This window comes from Pseudorca crassidens, chromosome 2, assembly GCF_039906515.1.
Source record: "Pseudorca crassidens isolate mPseCra1 chromosome 2, mPseCra1.hap1, whole genome shotgun sequence".
Lineage (NCBI taxonomy): Eukaryota > Metazoa > Chordata > Mammalia > Artiodactyla > Delphinidae > Pseudorca > Pseudorca crassidens.
Window position 1 is genome coordinate 67,673,201 of NC_090297.1, and position 25,732 is coordinate 67,698,932.

Consider the following 25,732-nt stretch of genomic DNA (forward strand, 5'->3'; position numbering starts at 1 on the left):
ATAAAACTGCTATTTGGGAGCTTACCATAGTGTCAGACACACTGCAAAGTGTTTCCAAACTTTATGTAATTCTCATGACAACTCTATGAAAGTTGTCACAGATAAGGAAACTCAGATTTAGAGAGGCTGTGTAACTTGCCCAAGGTCATAACTAAATGGCAGACATGTAATTCATGAAATTACAAAAAGGTAGTCTAAATAGTTATTTATAGTTTTATTAGAAAGACTTTTAAGGTTTGGAATTTCACCTTTTCCACATAGTATTTGTGTTGACTTTGGACAAGTTACTTTTTAGTGCCTCAGTTTCCTCATCTATAAAATGGGGATATTAATAACACCTACTTCACAGGGTTACAGAAAAATAAGTCAATACACGTAAAGTGCTTAGAATTGTACCTGGCAGCTATAAGTATTAACTATTATTATTTATTTTTAATTAGCCTGACAGTAAATAAATCAGTAAAATCACAGCATTAACTGATTTTTGCCTGATTATGAAGGGGTCATGATATCTAATTCATTCAGGTAAAAACCATGATTTAACTGAAATGCTCTATTTTAATTACCAGAATGGAGGTTAATTTTAATCCAATTAAAACGTTTTCCCAATATTAGAACATCTTTTTAATTAAAAAAAATTTGTTGTTAGAATATCTTAATGTCTAATTCAAATTACTCATAGTATAAAGTCAAAGTATTTATTTGTGTTCACTGGAATGGAGACTTTATGGTCACCATTTTCTCTGTTACTACAAAATACTTTAGTCTTACAGTTTCTAATAATTCCTTCTTGTTTATTGTTTTATACTTTTAAAGAGAATTTTTGGGTTTTAGTTCAATGTGAAACCTTTCTATTCAAGAAATATTCCCTTTGTAATATGTATAATTCTGGCAAGAGTGATAAAAGAATTATTTTAAATAGGTAGTAGATGATGACTCCCCAGAGATGTATAAAACAACCTCTCAAGAATCTCTTACACCTGGAAAACTAGAAATTAATTTTGAAGAATTATTAAAACAAAAAATGGAAGAAGAAAGACGACGAACAGAGGAGGAACGGAAGCATAAGCTAGAGATGGAAAAACAGGAATTTGAACAACTGAGACAAGAAATGGGAGAGGTAAGACTTTAAGAAGTGTCCATTTTTATTCCACAAATATTTAGTAATCTCAGTATTTCACGTGCATTACCTTACAATAACTTTCTAAGTATTATTATTTTTACATAAAGGACACTCTTATGAGGCACTTGGTACAAGTTTCAGCATAGTTGAGTGTACCTTTCCAGCCTGCTATAACTCTACTCCTTCTTGCTAGTTTGAAAAATATATAAGATTCCAAGTGACTGAGATATTACTGTAGTATGTAAGTAAATATTTCTTCCTATATACCTCACAATTGTGTGAGATTACACCATGATTGAGAACTGTCACTCTAGCATACTTAATATACCCAGTTATACTTATTTTCCTTGAAACAGAATTAAACTGGTAATCAAAATAAGAAAAAACTATAAGAGTACCATGGATGCTAATAGGAACATCAGTTTGGCAACTCTTTGAATAATTTTACAGGCATACTGCATTTTATTGTGCTTCACTTTATTGCACTTTGCAGGTACTGCACTTTTTACAAATTGAAGGTCTGTGGCAACCCTGCATGGAGCAAGTCTGTTGCCACCATTTTTCCAACTGCATTTGCTCACTTTGTGTCTCTGTATCACATTTTGGTAATGCTCTCAATATTTCAAACTTTTTCATTATTATTATATTTGTTATGGTGATCTGTGATCAGTGATCTTCATTGTTACTATTGTAGCTGTTTGGGGGGCACCACAAACTGCTCCCATATAAGATGGTAAACTTAATCGATAAGTGTGTATGTTCTGACTGCTTCACTGACCGGCTGTTTGCCCATCTCTTTCCCTCTCTTTGGGCCTACCTGTTCCCTTACACAATAGTATTGAAATTAGGCCAATTAATGGTCTCTGAGTGTTTAAGTGAAGGTAAGAGTCGCACATCTCTCACTTTACACTTGGCCAAGAAGCGATTTGTCTCACTTTAAATAAAGCTAGCAAGATTAAGCTTAGTGAGGAAGGAACGTCGAAAGCTGAGATAGATAGGCCAAAATCTAGGCCTCTTGGGCCAAACCATTAGCCAAGATGTGAATGCAAAGGAAAAGTTCTTGAAGGAAATTAAAAGTGCTACTCCAGTGAACACACAAATGATAAGAAAGTGGAACAGCCTTACTGTCGATGTGGAAAAAGTTTTAGTGGTCTGGATAGAAGGTCACATAAGCCACAACATTCCCTTAAGCCAAAGCCTACTCCAGAGCAAGGCCCTAACTCTCTTCAATTCTATGAAGACTGAGAGATGAGGAAGCTGCAGAAGAAAAGTCTGAAGCTACCAGCGGTTGCTTCTTGAAGTTTAAGGAAAGAAGCTATCTCTGTAACAAAAAAGTGCAAGATGAAACAGCAAGTGCTGTTGTAGAGGCTGCAGAAGTTATTCAGAAGATCTAAGATAATCAAAATGAAGGTGGCTACACTAAACAATAGATTTTCAATGTAGACAAACAGGCTTGTATTGGAAGAAGATGCCATCTAGGACTTTTTTAGCTAGAGAGGAGAAGTCAATGTTTGGCTTCAAAGCTTCAAAAGACAGGCTGACTCTCTTGTTATAGGATAAAACATAGCTGGTGACTTTAAGTTGAAGCCAATGCTTATTTAGCATTCTGAAAATCCTAGGGTCCTTGAGAATTCTGCTAAATCTACTTTGCCAGTGCTCTATAAATGGAACAGAGAACCTAGATATAGCAATCTATTCACAACCTGGTTTACTGAATATTTAAAGCCCACTGTTAAGACCTACTGCTCAGAAAAAATGATTCCTTTAAAATATTACTGCTCATTAATAGTGCACCTCAAAGAAACTTCAGGTGCACTGAAGGCAGGAAACACAAGAGAAGGAAAAGATATACAATAACAAACCCCAAACAATTAAGAAAATGGTAATAGGAACATACATATCGATAATTACCTTAAATGTAAATGGATTAAATGTGCCAACTAAAAGACTCAGACTGGCTAAATGGATACAAAAACAAGACCCGTATATATGCTGTCAACAAGAGACCCACTTCAGACCTAAGGACACATACAGACTGAAAGTTAGGGGATGGAAAAAGATATTCCATGCAAATGTAAATCAAAAGGAAGCTGGAGTAGCAATTCTCATATCAGACAAAATAAACTTTAAAATAAAGACTATCACAAGAGACAGTGAAGGACACTACATAATGATCAAGGGATCAATCCAAGAAGAAGATATAACAATTGTAAATATTTATGCACCCAACATAGGAGCACCTCACTACATAAGGCAAAGGCTAACAGCCATAAAAGGGGAAATCGACAGTAACACAATCATAGTAGGGGACTTTAACACTCCACTTTGACCAATGGACAGATCATCCAAAAAGAAAATAAATAAGAAAACACAAGCTTTAAATGATACATTAAACAAGATGGACTTAATTGATATTTATTGGACATTCCATCCAAAAACAACAGAATACACTTTCTTCTCAAGTGCTCATGGAACATTCTCCAGGATAGGTCATATCTTGGGTCACAAATCAAGCCTTAAGAAAACTGAAATCGTATAAAGTATCTTTTCTGACTACACGCTATGAGACTAGATATCAATTAGAGGAAAAACTCTGTAAAAAATACAAACACATGAAGGCTAAACAATACAGTACTTAATAACCAAGAGATCACTGAAAAAATCAAAGAGGATATCAAAGAATACCTAGAAACAAATGACAATGAAAGCCAACGACCCAAAACCTATGGGATGCAGCAAAAGCAGTTCTAAGAGGGAAGTTTACAGCAATACAATCCTACCTTAAGAAACAAGAAACATCTCAAATAAACAACCTAACCTTACACCTAATGCAATTAGAGAAAGAAGAAAAAAACCCCAAAGTTAGCAGAAGGAAAGAAATCATGAAGATCAGATCAGAAATAAATGAAGGAAACAATAGCAAAGATCAATAAAACTAAAAGCTGGTTCTTTGAGAAGATAAACAAAATTAATAAACCATTAGCCAGATTCATCAAGAAAAAAAAGAAGACTCAAATCAATAGAATCAGAAATGAAAAATGAGGGCTTCCGTGGTGGCGCAGTGGTTGAGAGTCCATCTGCCGATGCAGGGGACGTGGGTTCGTGCCCCGGTCTGGGAGGATTCCGCGTGCCATGGAGCAGCTGGGCCCATGATCCATGGCCACTGAGCCTGCGCATCCGGAGCCTGTGCTCTGCAGCGGGAAGGGCCACAGTGGTGAGAGGCCTGCGTACGGAAAAAAAAAAAAAAGAGATGTAACAAAGGACACTGCAGAAATACAAAGGATCATGAGAGATTACTATAAGCAACTATATGCTAATAAAATGGACAACTTGGAATAAATGGACAAATTCTTAGAAAAGCACAACCTTCCGAGACTGAACCAGGAAGAAATAGAAAATATGAACAGACCAATCACAAGCACTGAAATTGAGACTGTGATTAAAAGTCTTCAAACAAACAAAAGCCCAGGACCAAATGGCTTCACAGGTGAATTCTATCAAGCATTTAGAGAAGAGCCAACACCTATCCTTCTCAAACTCTTCCAAAATATAGCAGAGGGAGGAACACTCCCAAACTCTACAAGGCCACTATCACCCTGATACCAAAACCAGACAAAGATGTCACAAAGAAAGAAAACTACAAGCCAATATCACTGATGAACATAGAGGCAAAACTCCTCAACAAAATACTAGCAAACAGAATCCAACAGCACATTGAAAGGATCATACACCATTGATCAAGTGGGGTTTATCCTAGGAATGCAAGGATTCTTCAATATACGCAAATCAATCAATGTGATACACCATACCAACAAACTGAAGAATGAAAACCATATGATCATCTCAATAGATGTAGAAAAAGCTTTTGACAAAATCAAACACCAATTAATGATAAAAACCCTCTAGAAAGTAGGCATAGAGGGAACTTATCTCAACATAATAAAGGCCACATATGACAAACCCACAGCCAACATGGTTCTCAATGGTGAAAAACTGAAACCATTTCCACTAAGATCAGGAACAAGACAAGGTTACCCACTCTCACCACTGTTATTCAACATAGTTTTGGAAGTTTTACCCACAGCAATCAGAGAAGAAAAATAAATAAAATGAATCCAAATCGGAAAAGAAGAAGTAAACCTGTTTGCAGATGACACGATGCTAAACATAGAGAATCCTAGAGATGCTACCAGAAAACTACTAGAGCTAATCAATGAATTTGGTAAAGTAGCAGGATACAAAATTAATGCACAGAAATCTCTGGCATTCCTATAGGCTAATGATGAAAAATCTGAAAGAGAAATTAAGGAAACACTCCCATTTACCATTGCAAAAAGAATAAAATACCTAGGAATAAACCCACCCAAGGAGACAAAAGACCTGTATGCAGAAAACTATAAGACACTGATGAAAGAAATTAAAGATGATACAAACAGATGGAGAGATATACCATGTTTTCGGATTGGAAGAATCAACATTGTGAAAATGACTATACTACCCAAAGCAATCTACAGATTCAGTGCAGTCCCTATGAAACTACCACTGGCATTTTTCACAGAACTAGAACAAAAAATTTCACAATTTGTATTTTAACACAAGAGACCCCGAATAGACAAAGCAATCTTGAGAAAGAAAAACGGAGCTGGAGGAATCAGGCTCCCTGACATCAGACTATACTACAAAGCTACTGTAATTGAGACAGTATGGTACTGGCACAAAAACAGGAATATAGATCAATGGAACAGGATAGAAAGCCCAGAGATAAACCCACGCACATATGGTCACCTTATTTGTGATAAAGGAGTCAAGAATACACAATGGAGAAAAGACAGCCTCTTCAATAAGTGGTGCTGGGAAAACTGGACAGCTACATGTAAAAGAATGAAATTAGAACACTCTAACACCATACACAAAAATAAACTCAAAATGGATTAAAGACCTAAATGTAAGGCCAGATACTATAAAACTCTTAGAGGAGAACATAGGAAGAACACTCTATGACATAAATCACAGCAAGATCCTTTTTGACCCACCTCCTAGAGAAATGGAAATAAAAACAAAAATAAACAAATGGGACCTAATGAAACTTAAAATCTTTTGCACAGCAAAGGAAACCATAAACAAGACCAAAAGACAACCCTCAGAATGGGAGAAAATATTTGCAAATGAAGCAACTGACAAAGGATTAATCTCCAAAATTTACAAGCAGCTCATCCAGCTCAATATCAAAAAAACAATCAACCCAATCCAAAAATGGGCAGAAGAGGTAAATAGACATTTCCCCAAAGAGGATATACAGATTGCCAACAAACACATGAAAGAATGCTCAACATCAGTAATCATTAGAGAAATGCAAATCAAAACTACAATGAGGTATCATCTCACACTGGTTAGAATGGCCATCATCAAAAAATCTAGAAACAATAAATGCTGGAGAGGGTGTGGAGAAAAGGGAACCCTCTTGCACTGTTGGTGGGAATGTGAATTGGTACAGCCACTATGGAAACAGTATGGAGGTTCCTTAAAAAACTACAAATAGAACTAACATACGACCCAGCAATCCCACTACTGGGCATATACCCCAAAAAAACCATAATTCAAAAAGAGTCATGTACCATAATGTTCATTGCAGCTCTATTTACAATAGCCAGGACATGGAAGCAACCTAAGTGTCCATCAACTGATGAATGGATAAAGATGTGGCACATATATACAATGGAATATTACTCAGCCATAAAAAGAAACAAAATTGAGTTATTTGTAGTGAGGTGGATGGACCTACAGTCTGTCATACAGAGTGAAGTAAGTCAGAAAGAGAAAAACAAATACCATCTGTTAACACATATATATGGAATCTAAAAAAAAAATGGTTATGAAGAACTTACGGGCAGGACAGGAATAAAGACGCTGACGTAGAGAATGGACTTGAGGACACGCGGAGGGGGAAGGGTAAGCTGGGACGAAGTGAGAGAGTGGCATGGACTTATATATACTGCCTAATGTAAAGTAGATAGCTAGTGGGAAGGAACCGCATAGCACAGGGAGATCAGCTCGGTGCTTTGTGACCACCTAGAGGGGTCGGATAGGGATGGTGGGAGGGAGACGCAGGAGGGAGGAGATATGGGGATGTATGTATATGTATAGCTAATTCACTTTGTTATAAAGCAGAAACTAACTCACCATTGTGAAGCAGTTATACTCCAATAAAGATGTTAACAAAAAAATTAGTGCACCTGATCACCCAAGAGCTCTGATGGAGATTTGTGACGATATTAATGTTGTTTTCATGCCTGCTAGCACAGAATCCATTCTGCAGCCCATGGATCAAGAAGTAATTTCTACTTTCAAGTCTTATTATTGAAGACATACGTTTTGTAAGGCTATAGCTGCCATAGATCGTGATTCCTCTGATGGATATGGACAAAATCAATTAAAAACCTTCTGGAAAGGATTCAACATTCCAGGTACCATTAAGAATATTTGTGATTCATGGGAAGAGGTCAAAATATCAAATTCACAGGAGTTTAGCAAAAGTTGATTTCAACCCTCATGGATGACTTTGAGGAGTTCAAGCCTTCAGTGGAGGAAGTAAATGCAGATGTGGAAATAGCAAGAAAAGTAGAATTAGAAGTGGAGTCTGAAGATGTGAATGAATTGCTGCAATCTCATGATAAAACTAATGAATGAGGAGTTGCTTCTTATGGATGAAAAAAGAAAGTGATTTTAACACTTCACAGCAAGGCCCTAACTCTCTTCAGTTCTATGAAGGCTGGGAGATGAGGAAGCTACTCCTGGTGAAGGTGCTGTGAAGATTGTTAAAATGACAGCAAAGGATTTAGAATATTACATAAACTTAGTTGATAAAGCACCAGCAGAGTTTTAGAAGACTGACTCCAATTTTGGAAGAAATTCTACAGCGGGTACAATGCTATCAAAGAGCATTGCAAGCTACAGAGACGTCGTTCACAAAAGAAAGAGTCAATTGATGCAGCAAACTTCATTGTTGTCTTATTTTAAGAAACTGCCCCAGCCGCCCCAGCCTCAGCAATTAACACCCTGATCAGTCAGCAGCCATCAACACTGAGGAAAGACTGTCCAACAGCAAAAAGATTACAACTCACTGAAGGCTCAGGTGATGGTTAGCAATTTTTAGCAATATTTTAAAGTTAAGGTATGTACATTATTTTTTTAGACATAATGTTATTGCACACTTAATAGACTACAGTATAGTGTAAACATAACTTTTATATGCACTGGGAAACCAAAAAATTCATGTGACTCACTTTATTAAGATATTCGCTTTATTACAGTGGTCTGGAATTGAATTCCCAATATCTCCAAGTTATGCCTGTATTTTATTAAATTATTCTAAGATAGAATTTTGATACTATTAAATACCTTAGTATGGTTTCACCAGCATTGAAATGAATTTTAAAAATACATATATAGGGACTTCCCTGGTGGTGTAGTAGTTAAGAATCAGCCTGCCAATGCAGGGGACCACGGGTTCGAGCCCTGGTCCGGGAAGATCCCACATGCTGCGGAGCAACTAAGCCTGTGCGCCACAACTACTGAGCCTGCGCCTTAGAGCCCGCGAGCCACAACTACTGAAGCCTGTGTGCCGCAACTACTGAAGCCCGCGCGTCTAGATCCTGTGCTCCACAACAAGAGAAGCCACCGCAATGAGAAGCCCGCGCACCGCAACGAAGAGCAGCCCCCGCTCGCCGCAACTAGAGAAAGCCCTCACACAGCAACAAAGACCCAACACAGCCAAAATAAATAAATAATTTTAAAAATACATATATACACATACATACCTATAGACTGTACAGGGCCAGCTTCATGAACATGCAACTTGTGCCCTCACAGGACCCCATGCTCAGAAGGGACACAGGATTTAGTGCTCTGAGGTTGCCTTTGAAATTTTAAATAAGTTTATCTTTGAACTTGTGTGTGTTGTCATTGAAAGTTGGTTGGACAGTGGAACCTGCACTAGAGTCTCAGAGCCTTGGCTCACCCACTCCATGTGACGTCTCCGTGCTTCCTCATGGTGGGCTCTCAGCAGCCCTCTTCCTACCTCCTGATGTCCTAGGTCCCTGTCTAACCTTCGCCTTCCTAACCCTGAACACTGCTTCCTTCCATCTGGATGGCCAACCAGTTGCATAGGCAGAAGTGGGGAGGGTGAGGGAGGAGGCCAGCATTCCACCGTCACCCTGGGCCTCCGGCTGGGCAGGGGGCCCTAGCAGCTACACGAACAACAGTGTTGGGGATGAATGCACAACCCCATTACTTGGGGTGAGGCGAGCAGTGGCTTTCCCAGCCTAAGTAGGATTGGCAGTGATATGGCATGTTTGGTAGGTGACTTGGTGGGGGCCCCTTGCCAACTCCTGATCTAGGAACCGAGTGGGTTCCTTCACAGAGGTCGCAATCTCTTAGAAGTTGCCTCTTTGTCATGGGTTGGAGCAATGGGACTGTGGGGATATTTACTTCCTTGCCCAGGTCAACCAAGAGACTATAAATGCTGCATAAATATATAGTTAATAAGAAAATATAATGAATATGCTGTAGGAAAATACTTCAAGGTGTACCCTCAGAATTTTAAAAAAATGTAATAGCATTTATTTTATAAAGGAAGCTGAAAATGAATTGTCTGTCTAGAAAAACAAAGTAAATTAGAATATATTTTAGTAATACTATGGGGAAGTAATCTAATTCATATATGGCAGGGTGTAATTGTCTGACATTCTGGTGCTACTAAGTGACTTACTCCACTATGTCTGGGAGTTTTCAAACAAGTAAAATGCCAGTTCCAAGATTACATAGATCATAACTGATTAGTTCAACCATTAATTTTGATCAGAGTGATGTGGGAACCATTGTGATATGATGTGATGTCATAACTTTGTTAATTTCTGGTATTTTAGGAGTTGCCCATTTTCACCCACATAGACCAAAAAGTGGAGGTAGTATAAAGGAGTAAACTTTCTTTTTTCCCTTTGTTGAACCAAGAAATTAAGCCTCATGTCAACATCATCCACTGTGACTCTTCCCGCACCCCACCCTGCCCAGTCCCACCTTTTTTTTTTCTCTCTGCCTAGAACTCTAGGTCTTCCCCAGGAGAAGTGTACCAGGAATAACTGCAATATTCTACCAGTCCATTAGGGTTTACGAAGTATACAAAGTATACTTCAAAGTGTACGAAGTATACAAAGAAAAGGGAAAGACAAGGTAAAAGACAAGGGAAAGGAACCTGAATAAGGTATTCAAGATAAAATGGTATAAAGAATTCGAACCCAATTTTTGTTGACTCATCTTTCTTGGCAGAATATAAAATTGAGAATACAAGTGATATGTAGCAAAATGTAGGGATTTTACCAGACTGTAGAAATGCTTAATTCAGCTGAATTATTAAGAGTAATATTTAACTTTGACTATCATCAAATGAAAGGCAGGAGGAATTTTAGAGATACTGTGGCTCTATATAGAGATGAAAAAATCATGTCCAGTGGACTAAGTGACCAGGCAAAAGGCCACACAGTATCAGAGTCAGAACTATTGACTCCTAGCCCAGTAGTTTTTGAATTTTCTTTACCTTCCCCTAAACAAAGGTCTTCCTACAATTCCTAGTAAAAGCTAATCGTGTACATATTTTACTTTTAGCAGGTTATAATGGAATGTTAATGAGGTTTTGAGCCATAGTCCCTAATTAAATAGCATTTTAAATGAAATGTTATCTACAGTCTTAAATTTGTAGCACTACTTTTAATTAGTAAATTTAGGCACTGTGTTTAGGGAGGAAGTTATTTAACATTTAGTTTTGGCTTCAAATAAGAAATAGTGAACTTTCTGGATGGTTTATTGTACAAACTAATTTTCTGGTATTTAATATATAAAAATCAATTTTTTTGAAGGAAGAAGAAGAAAATGAAACCTTTGAACTGAGCAGGGAATATGAAGAATTAATCAAATTGAAAAGGAGTGGCTCTATTCAAGCTAAAAATCTAAAAAGCAAGTTTGAAAAAATTGGACAATTGTCTGAAAAACAAATACAGAAAAAGATAGAAGAAGAACGAGCAAGAAGAAGAGCAATTGATCTTGAAATTAAAGAGCGAGAAGCAGAAAACTTTCATGAGGTAATACTGTTTTATATTTAACAGTTATAGTTCAGTAATGATGATGAACTTAACAGAAATAACATTGACTTTGAAATAAGTGTTGGAATTTACAGTTAACCATCAGTGTATAAAATAATCTTGGAACTAAATAGCAAAAGCACATTAAGATCTTAAGAGACTTTAAAAAGATTTCCCTACTCTAGCATTGTTCCAAAATGACTTTTATAAGAATTAAAGCCTACAGTGAACATCAAATGGTTCACTTTAGCAAAAATAGCTCAGAAATATTTATTGGCACAAGTTTTACTTTGAATCAGTAGAACCAGTGTATATTAAACTCCAGAGATGATTCATACCTACTTTCTTAAAGATGAGGCCAACAAAGCCTATATGATATGTTCAAAGTCATGCCAATCATTCAGTGGCAGAGCCTAAATCAGAATTCAGGTGACATGAATTTGAAGTACCTCCATATGTAAAATAAGGAGGCACTCACTAGATGACCTATAATGGCCATTCCAGCTTAAGGACTAGTTCCATGATTATGAATATTGGTTTAAATAAGATCTGGAAAACTTATTCTGTCAAAATTGCCATTTTATGTTATATTTAACATATATTCTTCTAAAAATTGATTTTCATCATACATTTAACTATAAAACAGGTATGGGAATTTGGGAGGGTCTTCAGAGGAGATTGGTGAAAAAAAAAATGATGAAACTATGGGCAAATTCCAGGACTATAAGCAATTCATTATTACTGAGACAGGTAGAGTGCAAGCACGGCAAAAGATGATGAAGACGCAAGCACAGGCAAGATGACCCATCTTAGATGCCATATTAAGGAACTTTGTTTTATTGGGGTGCAATGAAGGGATTTTTAAAACATGGAATGATATTATCAAATAGGCATCTTTATCGCAAGATCATGCTGAAGCTAAAGATGGCTTTAGACTTATGCATTAAAAAATTATTTGAAAGCCTACTATGTTCCGGAGACTGTTCTGGACACTGGGACTACATTGGTGAATAAACCTGCAGTCCTCGCTCATATGGTGTTTAGAATCTAACAGGTGTGGGGCAGGAGACAGGGAATGGAAACAATGATTGGGTAATAAATAAAAGCTATGGAGATTAACAAAGCAGGGTAAAAGACTATAGATTATGTGGTACAATTTTGTACAGGGTGGTCAGAGAAAACATGAGGATTTGAACTAGAACTGGAATGGAGAGGACTGATAAGTATGTAGGATACAAAACTGGCAAGACTTAGCTTGGAAATGGTGGTGGAGAGGAATCAAAGTGACTGGGTATACTAGGTAATAGGGGAACATAGGAGTTTGGTAGGAAGGGAGGTCACAAGCTAGACAAATGGAGATGCTGTAGAACATCCAGATATCTATTAAATTGATATGCATCTGAACTTAGTGCAACATACACAAAAACATAAGGACTTAGGGACTGGGTTATAAACCATTTTGTCACAGCTAAAAACTAATGCCATTGCTATTTTTAATATCTTCTATGTTGGGCCCTATGTTAAGTTTTGGGTACATAAAAGTGAATATGCCTTCAAGAAATCCAGCCTAATGAGATGTATGAAAACAATTAAAATTGTCATTAAGTGCTAAGATAGTTATGTATTTAGTGTTATGGGATCAAGTAGTATGGAATCAGTATTCCTAGGAGATGTTTAACAGGGCTGAGAAAATGACATTTTAGCTGAATGTGAAGGTTGAATAGAAGTTTCAGTTAAAGAGGGAAAGCATTCCAGATTGGAAGGACAATGTGAGTCAACAGGAAGGTTGTAAAACTTTATCTGGCAGAGTGGAAAATAGGTTCAAAGGAAAGGTTCATATAATAGGTGATAGGATAAAATGTTGTACAACTAGGTTGCAGCTAGCTGAAGGGCCTTTTTAACCTTGTGGGCACTATAATCCGGGAACAATGTTAATAATCAGGGGTTTTTTTTTGGCTGCATTGGGTCTTTGTTGCTGCGCGCGGGCTTTCTCTAGTTGCGGCAAGTGGGAGCTACTCTTCGTTGCAGTGCGTGGGCTTCTTATTGCGGTGGCTTCTCTTGTTGCAGAGCACGGTCTTCGTGGCTCGCGGGCCCTAGAGCGCAGGCTCAGTAGTGGTGCATGGGCTTAGTTGCTCCGCGGCATGTGGGTCTTCCCGGACCAGGGCTCAAACCCGTGTCCCCTGCATTGGCAGGTGGATTCTTAACCACTGCGCCACCAGGGAAGCCCAAATAATCAGTTTTAAGACAGAGTGATAAAAGGCTTATGTTTACAGAATCCTGGGATCATGGAGGATAAACTGGAATATGGTCATGAAGTTGGGGGCAAGGGAGAAAAATTGACCCAACTTTAACAAAACTGAGTTACAGGCAGGTGGTTGCTGAGAAGCCTAACATTGCTTCAAGATTACCGGGCAAACTAGATGATGCTACAGAGAATTCAGGAGGTCAGGAGAGGAGGGAGGGGTGAATAAACTGTTTTGGACCTGTGAAGTTTGAGCTATATTTGGAAAGATAATGGCAGTCTGAAACACAGGTACTGGGCTCAGGGAAGAGGCAGGAGCTACAGATTGTTTCGAAGTATAGATGTAGATAAAACCATCTTGAGAGTTAATAGTTGGAAGGTGAATGATAAAACCCTGGAGAACACCAACATTAAATGGACGGATGGGCCATAAGATCAGTTGATCCTTTAGAGACAAATCACAGAAGGTAAAGAATTTAAATAAGCATGCATGTGCTTCCTTTTTTTTAAAAAAAGATAGTGAAACCTCAGTGATACCTAGTCCTATAAAATTTGTAGGTAAAATAAATGAGGTACATAGCTTCTGGTTTTAATGCTATTACTGACTCTTGTATAAAAGGATATGAGATTAGGACCTGGCTGATCTTCTGTAATCCATGAAGATGTCCTAAATTGAGTTTCCTGTGTAGAACCTGACATTCCTCCTATCATATCCCTCTAGATTAAGGGTCACTGAGATCCTGTGTTAGCATAGTTTTGGCAGAGTATAATCAACTTCCAGAGTAGGATCTTCCCCTCCCATCTGATATTTGTTTTCCTCCTTTAGAAAATACCTTCTCTTTATGTTCCAGACACCTTTCAAGGCGTAACTCATTCATGTAACCTAATCTAAGAATTCCGTCCCAGCTCCTGTAACCCTTAACCTGTACTAACATTTGGTAGGTAAACCACTTAATTTCCTTAGTTTGACATTCTATCTAGATCTTACAAGGTGCACTCCAAAACCATTCCTTGCATTTTTATCCCAAATTCATTGCCTATTTCGGTTGCCTGTAATATCCACATGCTGGGAGTATCAATGCCCTGCTAAGAATGCACCTAGACTCTAGAACAAAGATCATTCCATTTATAACGTGACTCTCTTAGTAGATTCATTTCCTGGAAACACTTTTAACCTGGCTTTTCAGGGATTCAACAAAAGGCAACTGTACTCAATAACTGAAAGACTGTTCATGAACTTTCTCCCAGTTAACTTATGAATCCTTTTTTTTTTTGCGGTACGCGGGCCTCTCACTGTTGTGGCCTCTCCCGTTGCGGAGCACAGGCTCCGGACGCGCAGGCTCAGCGGCCATGGCTCACGGGCCCAGCCGCTCCGCGGCATGTGGGATCCTCCCGGATCAGGACACGAACCCGTGGTCCCCTGCATCGGCAGGCGGACTCCCAACCACTGCGCCACCAGAGAAGCCCGACACAAAATTTTATGCAAAAATTCAGAAGGCAAGTTATTAACCAGGAGGGATTCAGTCAGAATAGCAGTTATTGTGCCTGCTGAAACATCCTATCTTGAAGATTTATTTTGTAAGCAAAGAATAACATGAACTGTTTTAAGTCTGAAAAAGGAGGTCCATTTTTCTTTCCATGTAAGTCTCAGAAAAGCCTGCTGAGATTAAAACTGCAGTTTAATACTTTGCTTGTTAAGCAAGCAAACCATTGTTTAACATGTACTTTTTACCCTATCTTTTAAATATAATAAACAATCATATCAACACTGTTCATTAACAATAATGGTAGTCAGGCTTTATGTTTATCCACTGAAGGTTAAATAATGGCGTTAACAATAGAATTTACCCATTAGGTCTCTGGTTGTGTCTGATGTTCTAGCACTTTCCAGTATCAAATAAAAATTTGATTCAGGAGAACCAGAAAAACTATCCAACTTACTTTTAACTCCTCCTTCTACATTCATTGGAGCTGCGGTGCAACACCTCAAACTAATGCAAAACATTGATGAACCAAGATTTTTCTTACACAGGCAGTTATTTTACAGCTTGTTTCAAAATTTCCTTTATTGGTTGCACGTGGTACCTGGAAGCAATTTCCTCATAGTACAGTGAAATATGAAGTGGTGGCATTTCCAGATAGACCCACAAGAGTCTAAGTAGTTTAGAAACCAAGAGTCGACTACAACTAAAGTACTTTTGAAACCATGGATTAACTGTACCCATAAGACCCCACTCTACTAAAACTGCTATCAAAAGGCCAGTGAGTGATCTCATCACCACCAAACTGGTTTTACAGACTCACACTATCTGACAGTTTAAATTCTGCTCTTAAATTACCCCCTTATTTTCATGGCTTCCAGCTCTCACCCCTAAACAGACTGACTCAGAACCATACTTCACCTCAATGATTTCCCCAAGTTCCACCATTGCCTCTTTCAATAGTTGTCTTCCTGTTTATTCTCCCTGAAAACATTCTTTGCCATTGCCCATCAATAAATTATTTGTTGAATGGAATTCATCTCAGTTATTAACAAAGAGCGAGGAAAGAAATCATGAAGTGGGAAATAACAGAAATTACATTTCTGTATTATGTAGTAGGGTGAAGAGTGATATGGAGACTCTAACGAGAAGGAAGTATTTTAGTAATTGTTAACAATGCATCATACCCTCACCCTTTTCTGTTACTCATTATCAACAAGCACTGAGATTTGGTTGGGCAAATAAATACACCAGGACTCCAGAGATAATGTATGATCTTTACACTGGGAGAAAAGGATTCCAATAGTTAAGAAAATAGTTCACAAATGTAACTTTCATCTTTCCCAAATTGGGGGATAGTGAAAATGTCCATGTCTGCAGTGTGGCAAATAGGCATAACCAAACATGTTAATTATTTTGTGCCTAGACATCTTCAGAACTATTAACATCTCAGTTCTTGTTCGTTTTTAGACAACAATTCTTATTCTTGGCCCATTTTTGTAAAGGAAGAAGATGTTGATATCAAGCCTGCAAAAAAAAGTGAGGCTCCATTTACTCATAAAGTGAATATGAAAGCTAGATTTGAACGAATGGCTAAGGCAAGAGAAGAAGAAGAACAAAGAAGAATTGAAGAGCAAAAGTTATTACGCATGCAGTTTGAACAAAAGGAAATTGATGCAGCACTACAAAAGGTACCAGGCTTATATTTCCTTTATTTTCCAAAGATGACCTTTTAAAGACAATGAAGTTTTATGAAGAGGTATTAAAAAAAATTTTAATAGTTTTCAAGTAATTGAAATGTTTTATAAAATACTTTGTAGTAAGCATACTTACACGTTCTTTACTTTGGGGGGAAAAATATATTTACCTCCAAATTCTATTACTAAACCACTGTCCTGAAAATAGTACTACAGTATAAATGCCAACTTGAATGCACTTATTTTATTATAGAAAAGAGAAGAGGAGGAGGAAGAAGAGGGTAGCAACATGAATGGCTCCACCATTGAAGATGAAGCGGAAACCAGATCAGGAGCTCCGTGGTTTAAGAAGCCTCTAAAAAACACATCTGTTGTAGACAGTGAGCCAGTTAGATTTACTGTTAAAGTAACAGGAGAACCCAAACCAGAAATTACATGGTGGTTTGAAGGAGAAATATTGCAGGATGGAGAAGACTATCAATATATTGAAAGAGGAGAAACTTACTGTCTTTATTTACCAGAAACTTTCCCAGAAGATGAAGGAGAGTATATGTGTAAAGCAGTGAACAATAAAGGCTCTGCAGCTAGTACCTGCATTCTTACCATTGAAAGTAAGAATTAATCACTCTTTGAATCTAGAACTTTTATTCTATTTAAAAATGTTTTCCTTTAAAAAAAAAATCACTTTTCTTCTCTCTTTTTTAGCTGACGACTACTAGGTCCCCTTCCCTCTCCCTGGAACACACACCCTCTCTCTCCGACTTTCTTACTGCATCCATCCTTTCTGTGGCGGGGCCAGAAAAGGAAACTGGAAGTGCCACTATGCTGACTCCTCATTCCTTTCCCCAACAGTCTTCACAACACAAGCTCGTCTGAAAAGTACCTCCTTCCTTTTCAAATGAGCACCAGATTCACATTACGCAGTATACGTTGGTGTGTAATTTAATAAGGCCAAGTGGGAAATTTACTCAATTATTTCTATCAGAACCCATACAAAGGCTGCGTATTTCCCATGTTTACAGCAATGATGTTTAAAAAAAACCATAAATCGGACATATTTTGCATGAAAGAATAACACTTATGAGCTATGCACACCTAAAATTAGTCTGAAATAGCTGAGTTAAGGAATTTGGAACCTATCAATTTGAGTGGGCTTTTTTCCTCAGTAGTTTATCATTTTGGTTGTTGTAGTTTCAGAGTCTTTCTGAAGCAGAGATATGAGGGGGTAGGGGTGTCATTTCTCCCTGTGTGTGGAGAAAACAAAAAAACTAAAGACTTTTAAGAAACAACTGCCAGAGCAAATGTGATGGAAACCACTGCCTAATACAGAGTTCTGAGTGTTGAGAATATCAAACGTACTTTTCAAATGTGTGTGATATATATTCAAGCTTATAAAAGCAAATTTATGTTGTGACCTTGCCTGAACAAATTATATTTTAATGAGAAAACTTTGTATTAATAGTTCATGCAGGAGAAAACAATTTCAACATAATCAAAGATTTCAAGATCTAGAATTAGATTTAGGGAAAAATGGCACAATCTTCAATTTTGAGTTTTTAAAGTGAGTTTGTAAATAATTAGCAACCATGTACTAATCAAGTTGTTTTATATTTTAATTGTCTGGAAGACAATTTTATTTTACAATGTAAACCCAAAATAAAGTCACTTCTGTATTTAAAAAAAAGTCTTTCAGTATTTTAGAAAAGAGACGAACATTCCCTTATAATATTCACCAATGTACATTTATTTTTTTATTGAGGAAACCATGATCAATACAAAATTACAGCAATCATGTACCCTTTTACATACAATGGTATTAAAGCAAACTCTAAACCACAGTTTGTAAAGTATTCAATTTACCTCAAGTCCAAGCTGCATCTCCCTAAGACACTGTTCCCATCACAGTAGCCATTTTAAGCCAATCTTCTTTTTACACGGGTAGTTTCTGTAGAGAACACTTTTCTCAGGACGAAAATGCATTGAGCATGCATAAGAAAAAATATATATATATGTGCAAATACATTTAAGAGTTTCTATAGGGGTATCACTGAAGAAAATAAAATCCTGGGACTTATTTGCTTTCTTAAAAGCACCAATTTAAAAAAATCCCTCAAAAGTTTACTGTGGCAAGAAAACTCAAGTGACTAAACAAAAACTAAGGTTATTTTCAGAGTCAAAATTATCTTTAACTAGGTATTGTTAAAATACATTTTAAAGTGAGGCAGAATTTTCAGAAAATAAAGACATCTTCATTAATTAGTAATTTCTACAACCTTATTCTAGACAACATAACTTTGCAGGCAGAAGTGGTTCTCCTGGCAGAGTATTCAAACAAATGTTATCACTTTGAATACATTTCTATTTCCCTCTTAAGGTACTCTGTTCACTCCTACCCAAACCCACTCCTGTAATTAACTACTAAGGTATCTGTCTAAGGATGTATTTTACAATGCTCATAAACAACTAGTATTAAACCACTAGTTTTAGTATTAAAACCATTTTCATTAATTAAAAATGAAAGTATACTTCCCATTTCTAAAAGAAACATCAAACCATAAGAATTCTAAGTACTACCACACTAAGAAATCTTAAAAACAAAAACACATTGTCAAGTTTAAGTGCTAAATAAAATAAATCAATTTCAAGCTAAACATTCTTTCTACCACTCCTAACATCCATTGCATTCAAATCAACTGGCTCACCTTTTCTGCTTTCCATTTATTTCAAGGTTAAGATTAGCGCCATTTAAAAAATACTTGCAGTATCAGTGAAGGCTTATGATAATGAATAAAAAAAAATTCTCATGAGATAGAAACAATGCCCCAATATCTATTAGCATTCATATGTATTTTGTTTTATAAAAATGCAAACTACAACTAACCAAAACTTGACAGGCTCTTAAGGTTCAAAGAGCTCCTTAATATCAATCTTAACATACCTATCATTGACTATTAAAACACACATACACACACATAAATGTGGTGCAATAACTACATGACTTTCAAAATTTAACAGTTCATGGAACATTTAAGATCAAGTGAATATAGCACTTTAAAATGAAAAGTGATCAAAGCAGGTACATTACACCCTATACCATATATTATGTATGGGAAAACATTTCATTTTTCTCAATTATGATTTGCCAATTTTACCTTCTACATTGAGCCCTTCTATGGTCCATGCTCATCGGCTCACCAATGGCATACACTCAAAGGATTCCTCTTATGGGTAACTATCTCAGGACCTGATTTTATGAGCTATGATTTGGTGCTTGCAGCATCTTCAGCACTGTGTGTGAAAATGAAGGCAGTATTTTTGAATATTTTTCTTTGTTGCAAAGATAAGCAGGAGTTTTAAAAGGATCAGCACATTTTAGAAATCGAATAAACAAAACTGATATGATGCTGCTTTAATACATTCATCTTAACTCAAAATATGTACCAGTTAAAATCATCTATAAGAACACACAAACATTTTAAACTGGCAAAAAATAAAATGCAGCGTCAGTTATTAAAGTATTATAAACCAGAAAAATATTGGTTGCTATACAGATTATGAAAGGTTATTTGCTATACAGTTAACATTTCACTGATGCACATGCCTTTACCAAAACTTACTGCCAGTATTTCTTATAATTTTTTCCTTTTTCAGTGTATATAAAAAAGTTATGAAAACTGAATTGTCTAAAAAAAAAAGTCATAATGAAATTCTTGACCCATAATGTCCTTACTGAATTACTACAGTTCAAGAATAAGAAAAAAAATAAAGACTCCATAGCTTTGGAGGGCAAAGAAAATGTCTTGTCAATCATAAACAGATTGTGAAGGCTGTTGAAGTGTCTGACCAAATGATTTCCTAAATCCTGAAAACTATGTAACTGTCCTTTTTAAAATTTTAACAATTCTTCTATATTTGGGAAAAGTTCGGATGTAGTTTAATTACAGCAGCAATCTACTCATCATTTTTTCCCATTTTAATTTAAAAAATTAAAATAAAAAACATTACCCAGAAATGTAAACAGTTGTTTGAACAACTTAAAGACTTTCCACTGAAATGGTAGCATAAATAACAAAATACACTTTGGGGAAGCAGTAGCAGATTGCTTTTGAATACACAACCACAAAAACCTCACAGGGACAACATTAATGTACTGAAATATTTATTTATATATGTCCTTAGGTTGTGCTTACCTGTTGCTTTTTGCAGCAGAACCTAAGGTGGAAGGTCTGGGAAGGCACTGTGAAGTATAAATAATTGCACTGTTTGCAATTAATAAAGATTTTAAACCTTAAATGAATCAAAATCAACAGCCTCCAATTTGTGAGTTATGATATTGAATCCAACTGAACTATCTCTTCAGTTTAATTAATAAATGTACCACTTTCCTAAAAGTTCATCTATAAAACAGTATCATGCAAAATACTGAAACTGTTCACATCAATACCCTACTCTTAAAGATAACAGATAACTCCTTAACTATTAAACTTGAAGCTAGAACTACATATCCATATCTAAATAAGGGTAAGGGAAGTCACTCTAGGTTCTATAAAACAGTCAAACAACATTTCAAAACATCTACAATGAACTGTACTGCTATTTTCTACCCTATAAGTAATCTCAACATTTATGTCCTTGCACATCTTTCTTTATAGTATATTCAGAACAGCAAATGGTGCTCCCCCACCAATGAAAGAACTAGTATATATATATATATAGGAAATGGTGTTAAAACCACTACATTGCTTAATATTTGCAAACTGAAAACCACTCTGTCTGATACATTTCAAGTCTTTCATATTAATATATAAGATATGCATGTTTTACACTGAAAAACAATATATTTTAGGAGCACCAATGAGTAATACTATTCAACTTTGTTAATGATCAGTTTTCTTTAGCTATAGCTAAAGCATATCAAAAATACTTACCCATTAAGCTCACTTTAAAAAAAAATACAGACCTATGAATTATTCTACGTTAAATTAAGAAGCAGTTATGGTTTTCCAAGATATAAGCACTGTATTCCAACATAATATTCACACAAAGTATGGCATTTGCATTATGTGGAACATTGACAAAAAGATACTGTTGCAGTTCATCAATTTGTCATTCTGATGTACTTACAGTGCAATGCTCCTTGAAGGAACACAATCAAGGATGATACACAGCACAGTCCTCCTCACCCCTACAGAGCTAGTTCTATACTGGCTGGATCAAACCTGCACTTCAACAGACAATGGCAAGACAGACTGTATTTGCATGTAGTCTAATATATTAATATGCAAAGAGCCAACAAATATGCAAAGAGTAAAACAATGGATTTCAACAAAATATCAGAACTTCAGCATGAGTGTTATAGAGTAATAAAATGATTTTAAGTACATAAAAAAATTAAGTTGATTCAATGATTGGACTTGTGCATTTACAAAACAAAGCTTATCTATACTGCAAAAAGAAAAAAAAGAAAAAAAAAACTTGAACATTTTCATACCCCAATAATGTTTCAATGGCAGATGCACTGTAGCTATACTTTTTGCACACTACTACTTTTTCTACCCTAAATTTAGAAAGAAACACTCTAATATTGTATACATTTGCAAGAGCTGCTTTACATGAAAAAACTGTTCTTATTATAGACTACTCATATTCACTATCCGAAAACTGAAACAGTCTTGGAAATCAAGTAATTATCAAATTAAAAACAGAAAGGTTAACTGTTATAGCAGCAGTACAGGTCTGAAACAGTGGTCATGTATAAAAGGAAATTTCACTGTTAATGCAATGGAAGTATGCCAAAAGATCACTGTACACACATGCAGTTTTTAATCAAACAGAAGGGGAAAAAAATGAAGATATCAGGATTACTTGTGCTGAAACAGCCAAATACAATAAATGGAAAAGATCCTCCAATCTACTACTATACTGCAAGGGGGAAAAAAACATGCCAGTGTTTAAAAACTCAAATTAATATTTCATGGGGAAAGCTTATATATTTGTGTATATGTATCTTAATTTATCATTGCTAAGAAATTATGAATCCTTTAAATACCCACATATCCAACTTACCGACACAGGAGGTTTCATATCATTTATTGTAAAGCACAAAACAGGCATTTTAAAAGTGAAAGTATACATTGAAAAAAGTACATTTATATCACAAAGCATTGACCACATAATAGTTGCAAATACATTTGCTGGAATGTGTACATCTACACTAAATACTAAAAACAAACCAATTTTCATTTCTACACAGAAATATTAACCTCCTATCAGTAGTGATAGATATTTTGTACATTTTCAAAAAAAAAAAGAAAAAAAAGAAAGAAAGAAAGAAAGAAAAAACACTATTTTAAACCAAAAACAAAATTAAGATCTTCATCAAGCCGTCTGCATCCATATATTTAACAAAGGTTTTTTTCCCCCACACAATGAAGCAAATACTGTATTGTCCACTTCTTATTATTGGCCCTGTGCAGAAGAGATACATAAGAAATACACAAAAAGTTAAAGAAAATCCTTTAAATGGAGCTAACTCAGGAGTGAATCCTTTAAGAAAGAAAAACTGGTTAATATAAATGGTGGTGGCTTCTTGCATGATTTGCAAATCCCTGGGGGAAAAAAATTTATTTTTAAAATCAAAGGCATTATAGAGATATCTAGCACTCAGATGCCAGAAAGCATTGTAAAAAACAAACAAACAAACAAAAAAACCCAAACAATATACCACAGTACTTCATTTAGTTATACTTTGCCTGATAAAAATTTAAAAGGCAAACATAATCCCAGACAACAGTAAACATGCAGAAAACAGGACTGGAGTTGAAATCAACACATTAGCAAATTTATTATACCTGAGGTGCTGGAGGATGCTGTGGCATTCCCTGGGGACTTGTCTGGGCGTAGTAGGCTGCTTGTTGTCTATAGTACTCAGCCCAGGCTGCACTATAATCTGGCTGACCACCTGGTGGAGCACCAGTAGGGGCAGGAACTGCTTGACCTTTGAGAAAACAAAACAACTTTGTTGCTGTAACCACAACTAAAAGCCCCAAAGAATCTCAGTTCTAATAAAAACAATACCTTGCTTCTTGTAATATTCCTCCCAAGCCTTTGAATAATCTTGTGTCTGCCCTTGTTGACCTAAAAAAAACCCCCTAAATTTTAATACAAAATTATATCCACTGTAAGTACAGGTTATAAAAACAAAAGCACAGAGGGTCAGAATTGCTCCTGTTTTATTTTAAATATTCATTAGTGTCAGAAAACTACTCTGTAATTAAAAAAAAAAAATCTAAATGCTCTTTTATTTTCTTTTTGCCTTATACTAATCGTAACTTTTAGTTCTAGAGCATCACTATTAATAAAAAACAAAGCCATCCACATACTTTTAACTAAGATAGGTAAACATTTAGGCATAATCTCGATTCAATTACAGAATTAATGCTCTAAATTCAGTCTGGAACAGCGGTCCACGGTTCCCCAGTGGTGATGCTGGGAGGAATGGATGGCCCACTATTTTTTTTCTTTTGTTTTCTTATCCATTTGGATTTGTTACACTACAAATTTTAAATAAAATGTAAATCTTCAATGGAGAAAAAAACATTTTGGGGGGAAAAAAACCCACTTAAAAGCTATTATTTAAAGACTTCATTATTTTAAGATCTGGCCAACATCTTTGTTTCCTGATAAGTAACCTATAAACTACATGTATAAACACTAATCTTCAAGATATCTTTTAATATGACATTTAAAGTTTTAATATGCTGTGTCCAAATTACAACACAATTTTATTAAAAATATCTTGATGAAGGACATAAAGAATAATCACTACTGAAGAGGTTCTAAGAAGCAAAATCAATGAAACACAAAGCTCAACAGCTTGCGCAAGTACGTTCTTCTAGGTGACTTTCTGGAATTAAGAGACTAAAGAGACATACTCAAATGCGATGCATGAACCTTGAATGGTCTCTGGATTTAAAAAACAAAAACAAGCTCCCCCCCCCAACACACAAATAGCTACAAAAGACACTTTTTCTGACAACCAGGGAAACTTAAATATGTTGATATTATTGAAAATTTATTTAGAGCAACAGTTGGCAACTTACTTTGAAATGGCTCAGGCACCAAAAAAAGTATACATACAAAGTACATGTTGCAAACTTTTTGAAAATGGTCAATCTGGATAGGAAATATAAACATGGGTGTTCGCTGTACTATTTTTCCAATTTTCTGAAGGTATAAAAAAATTTGAAACAAAATGTTGGAGAGAAAGAGAACCTGAGTTTCCCTATTTAACTCCTTTATTTGAAAAAAAAATTTATTTAGTTTGTAATTTATCTTTTATAAAATTATTACAGCTAGACAAAAAATACTGGCAGAAAGCTCTTTTTGTCTGTTAGATGTTGCCAAAAAGGCAACTTTATAGTTTTAGAAAGTGGTCTATTCACCATCACAAAATTGGCCAAAGAATAAAAGCAACTGAGTAAATAAAAATTTAAGATTTGTGACTAACTTAAAAAATGCAAGAAACTCCCCCCTACTTATATGGGCAACAGCACAGAGAAATCCCATATACTGTAAACAAAATTCTCACACTTTGTTTTCCATACTCTTTTCAAAGAGGAAGTGAGTCTAACATTTTGATCTTATGAGACACAATTCAAGTAAATCTAAAACCAGTTTCAGTATTTAAACAACTGCCAAATATCTTGGTACCAATAGTAATAAAACCATACAACATTTTCTTACAAACTGCACACTTGAAAACTTGCTGACTTGAAGCCAAACTTATTTAAGACAGCAACACTTTCCACTTCAGGTTTACAAATGGAACTAAATCTCATTGTTAAGAGATACTCATATTTTAGAGGCAAAAAAATAACAATATCAGGGAGACATATCAAGAAAATTCATCAAACTCAAAAGTTCCCTGAAAAACACCCCCCATCCCAAACTCAAATATCCCTGTGGAAAGCTAAAAGTAAACATGTTAGACTCTAAGAAAAATAAACAGTTGGTTAAGTAAGTCATCAGCATTTGACATTCCAATCTTGAAAGCG

The 25,732-nt window shown here is 35.9% G+C and overlaps 2 protein-coding genes across 29 annotated transcripts in view; one reads left to right on the forward strand and one right to left on the reverse strand.

Annotated features, from left to right (window-relative positions):
• NEXN (nexilin F-actin binding protein) overlaps positions 1-18,360 on the forward strand; it is a 58,466-nt gene extending 40,106 nt beyond the window's left edge. For 6 of the 8 annotated variants that reach the window (XM_067726644.1, XM_067726646.1, XM_067726647.1 and 3 more), the window contains 5 exons: positions 923-1,120; positions 11,035-11,256; positions 16,485-16,670; positions 16,930-17,287; positions 17,382-18,360. In XM_067726644.1, coding sequence (XP_067582745.1) covers positions 923-1,120; positions 11,035-11,256; positions 16,485-16,670; positions 16,930-17,287; positions 17,382-17,395 — 978 coding nt within the window. In that variant the 3' untranslated portion in view covers positions 17,396-18,360. Of the gene's footprint in view, positions 1-922; positions 1,121-11,034; positions 11,257-16,484; positions 16,671-16,929 lie in introns of all 8 variants that reach the window. The other 2 variants (XM_067726645.1, XM_067726648.1) reach the window with 1 other exon arrangement.
• Positions 3,523-25,732, reverse strand: part of FUBP1 (far upstream element binding protein 1) — a 48,895-nt gene continuing 26,685 nt past the window's right edge. For 6 of the 21 annotated variants that reach the window (XM_067726629.1, XM_067726634.1, XM_067726633.1 and 3 more), the window contains 3 exons: positions 23,528-23,673; positions 20,867-20,913; positions 3,523-4,346 (listed from right to left, as the gene is read on the reverse strand). In XM_067726629.1, the coding sequence (XP_067582730.1) occupies positions 4,103-4,346; positions 20,867-20,913; positions 23,528-23,673 (437 nt within the window). In that variant the 3' untranslated portion in view covers positions 3,523-4,102. The other 15 variants (XM_067726631.1, XM_067726630.1, XM_067726626.1 and 12 more) reach the window with 10 other exon arrangements.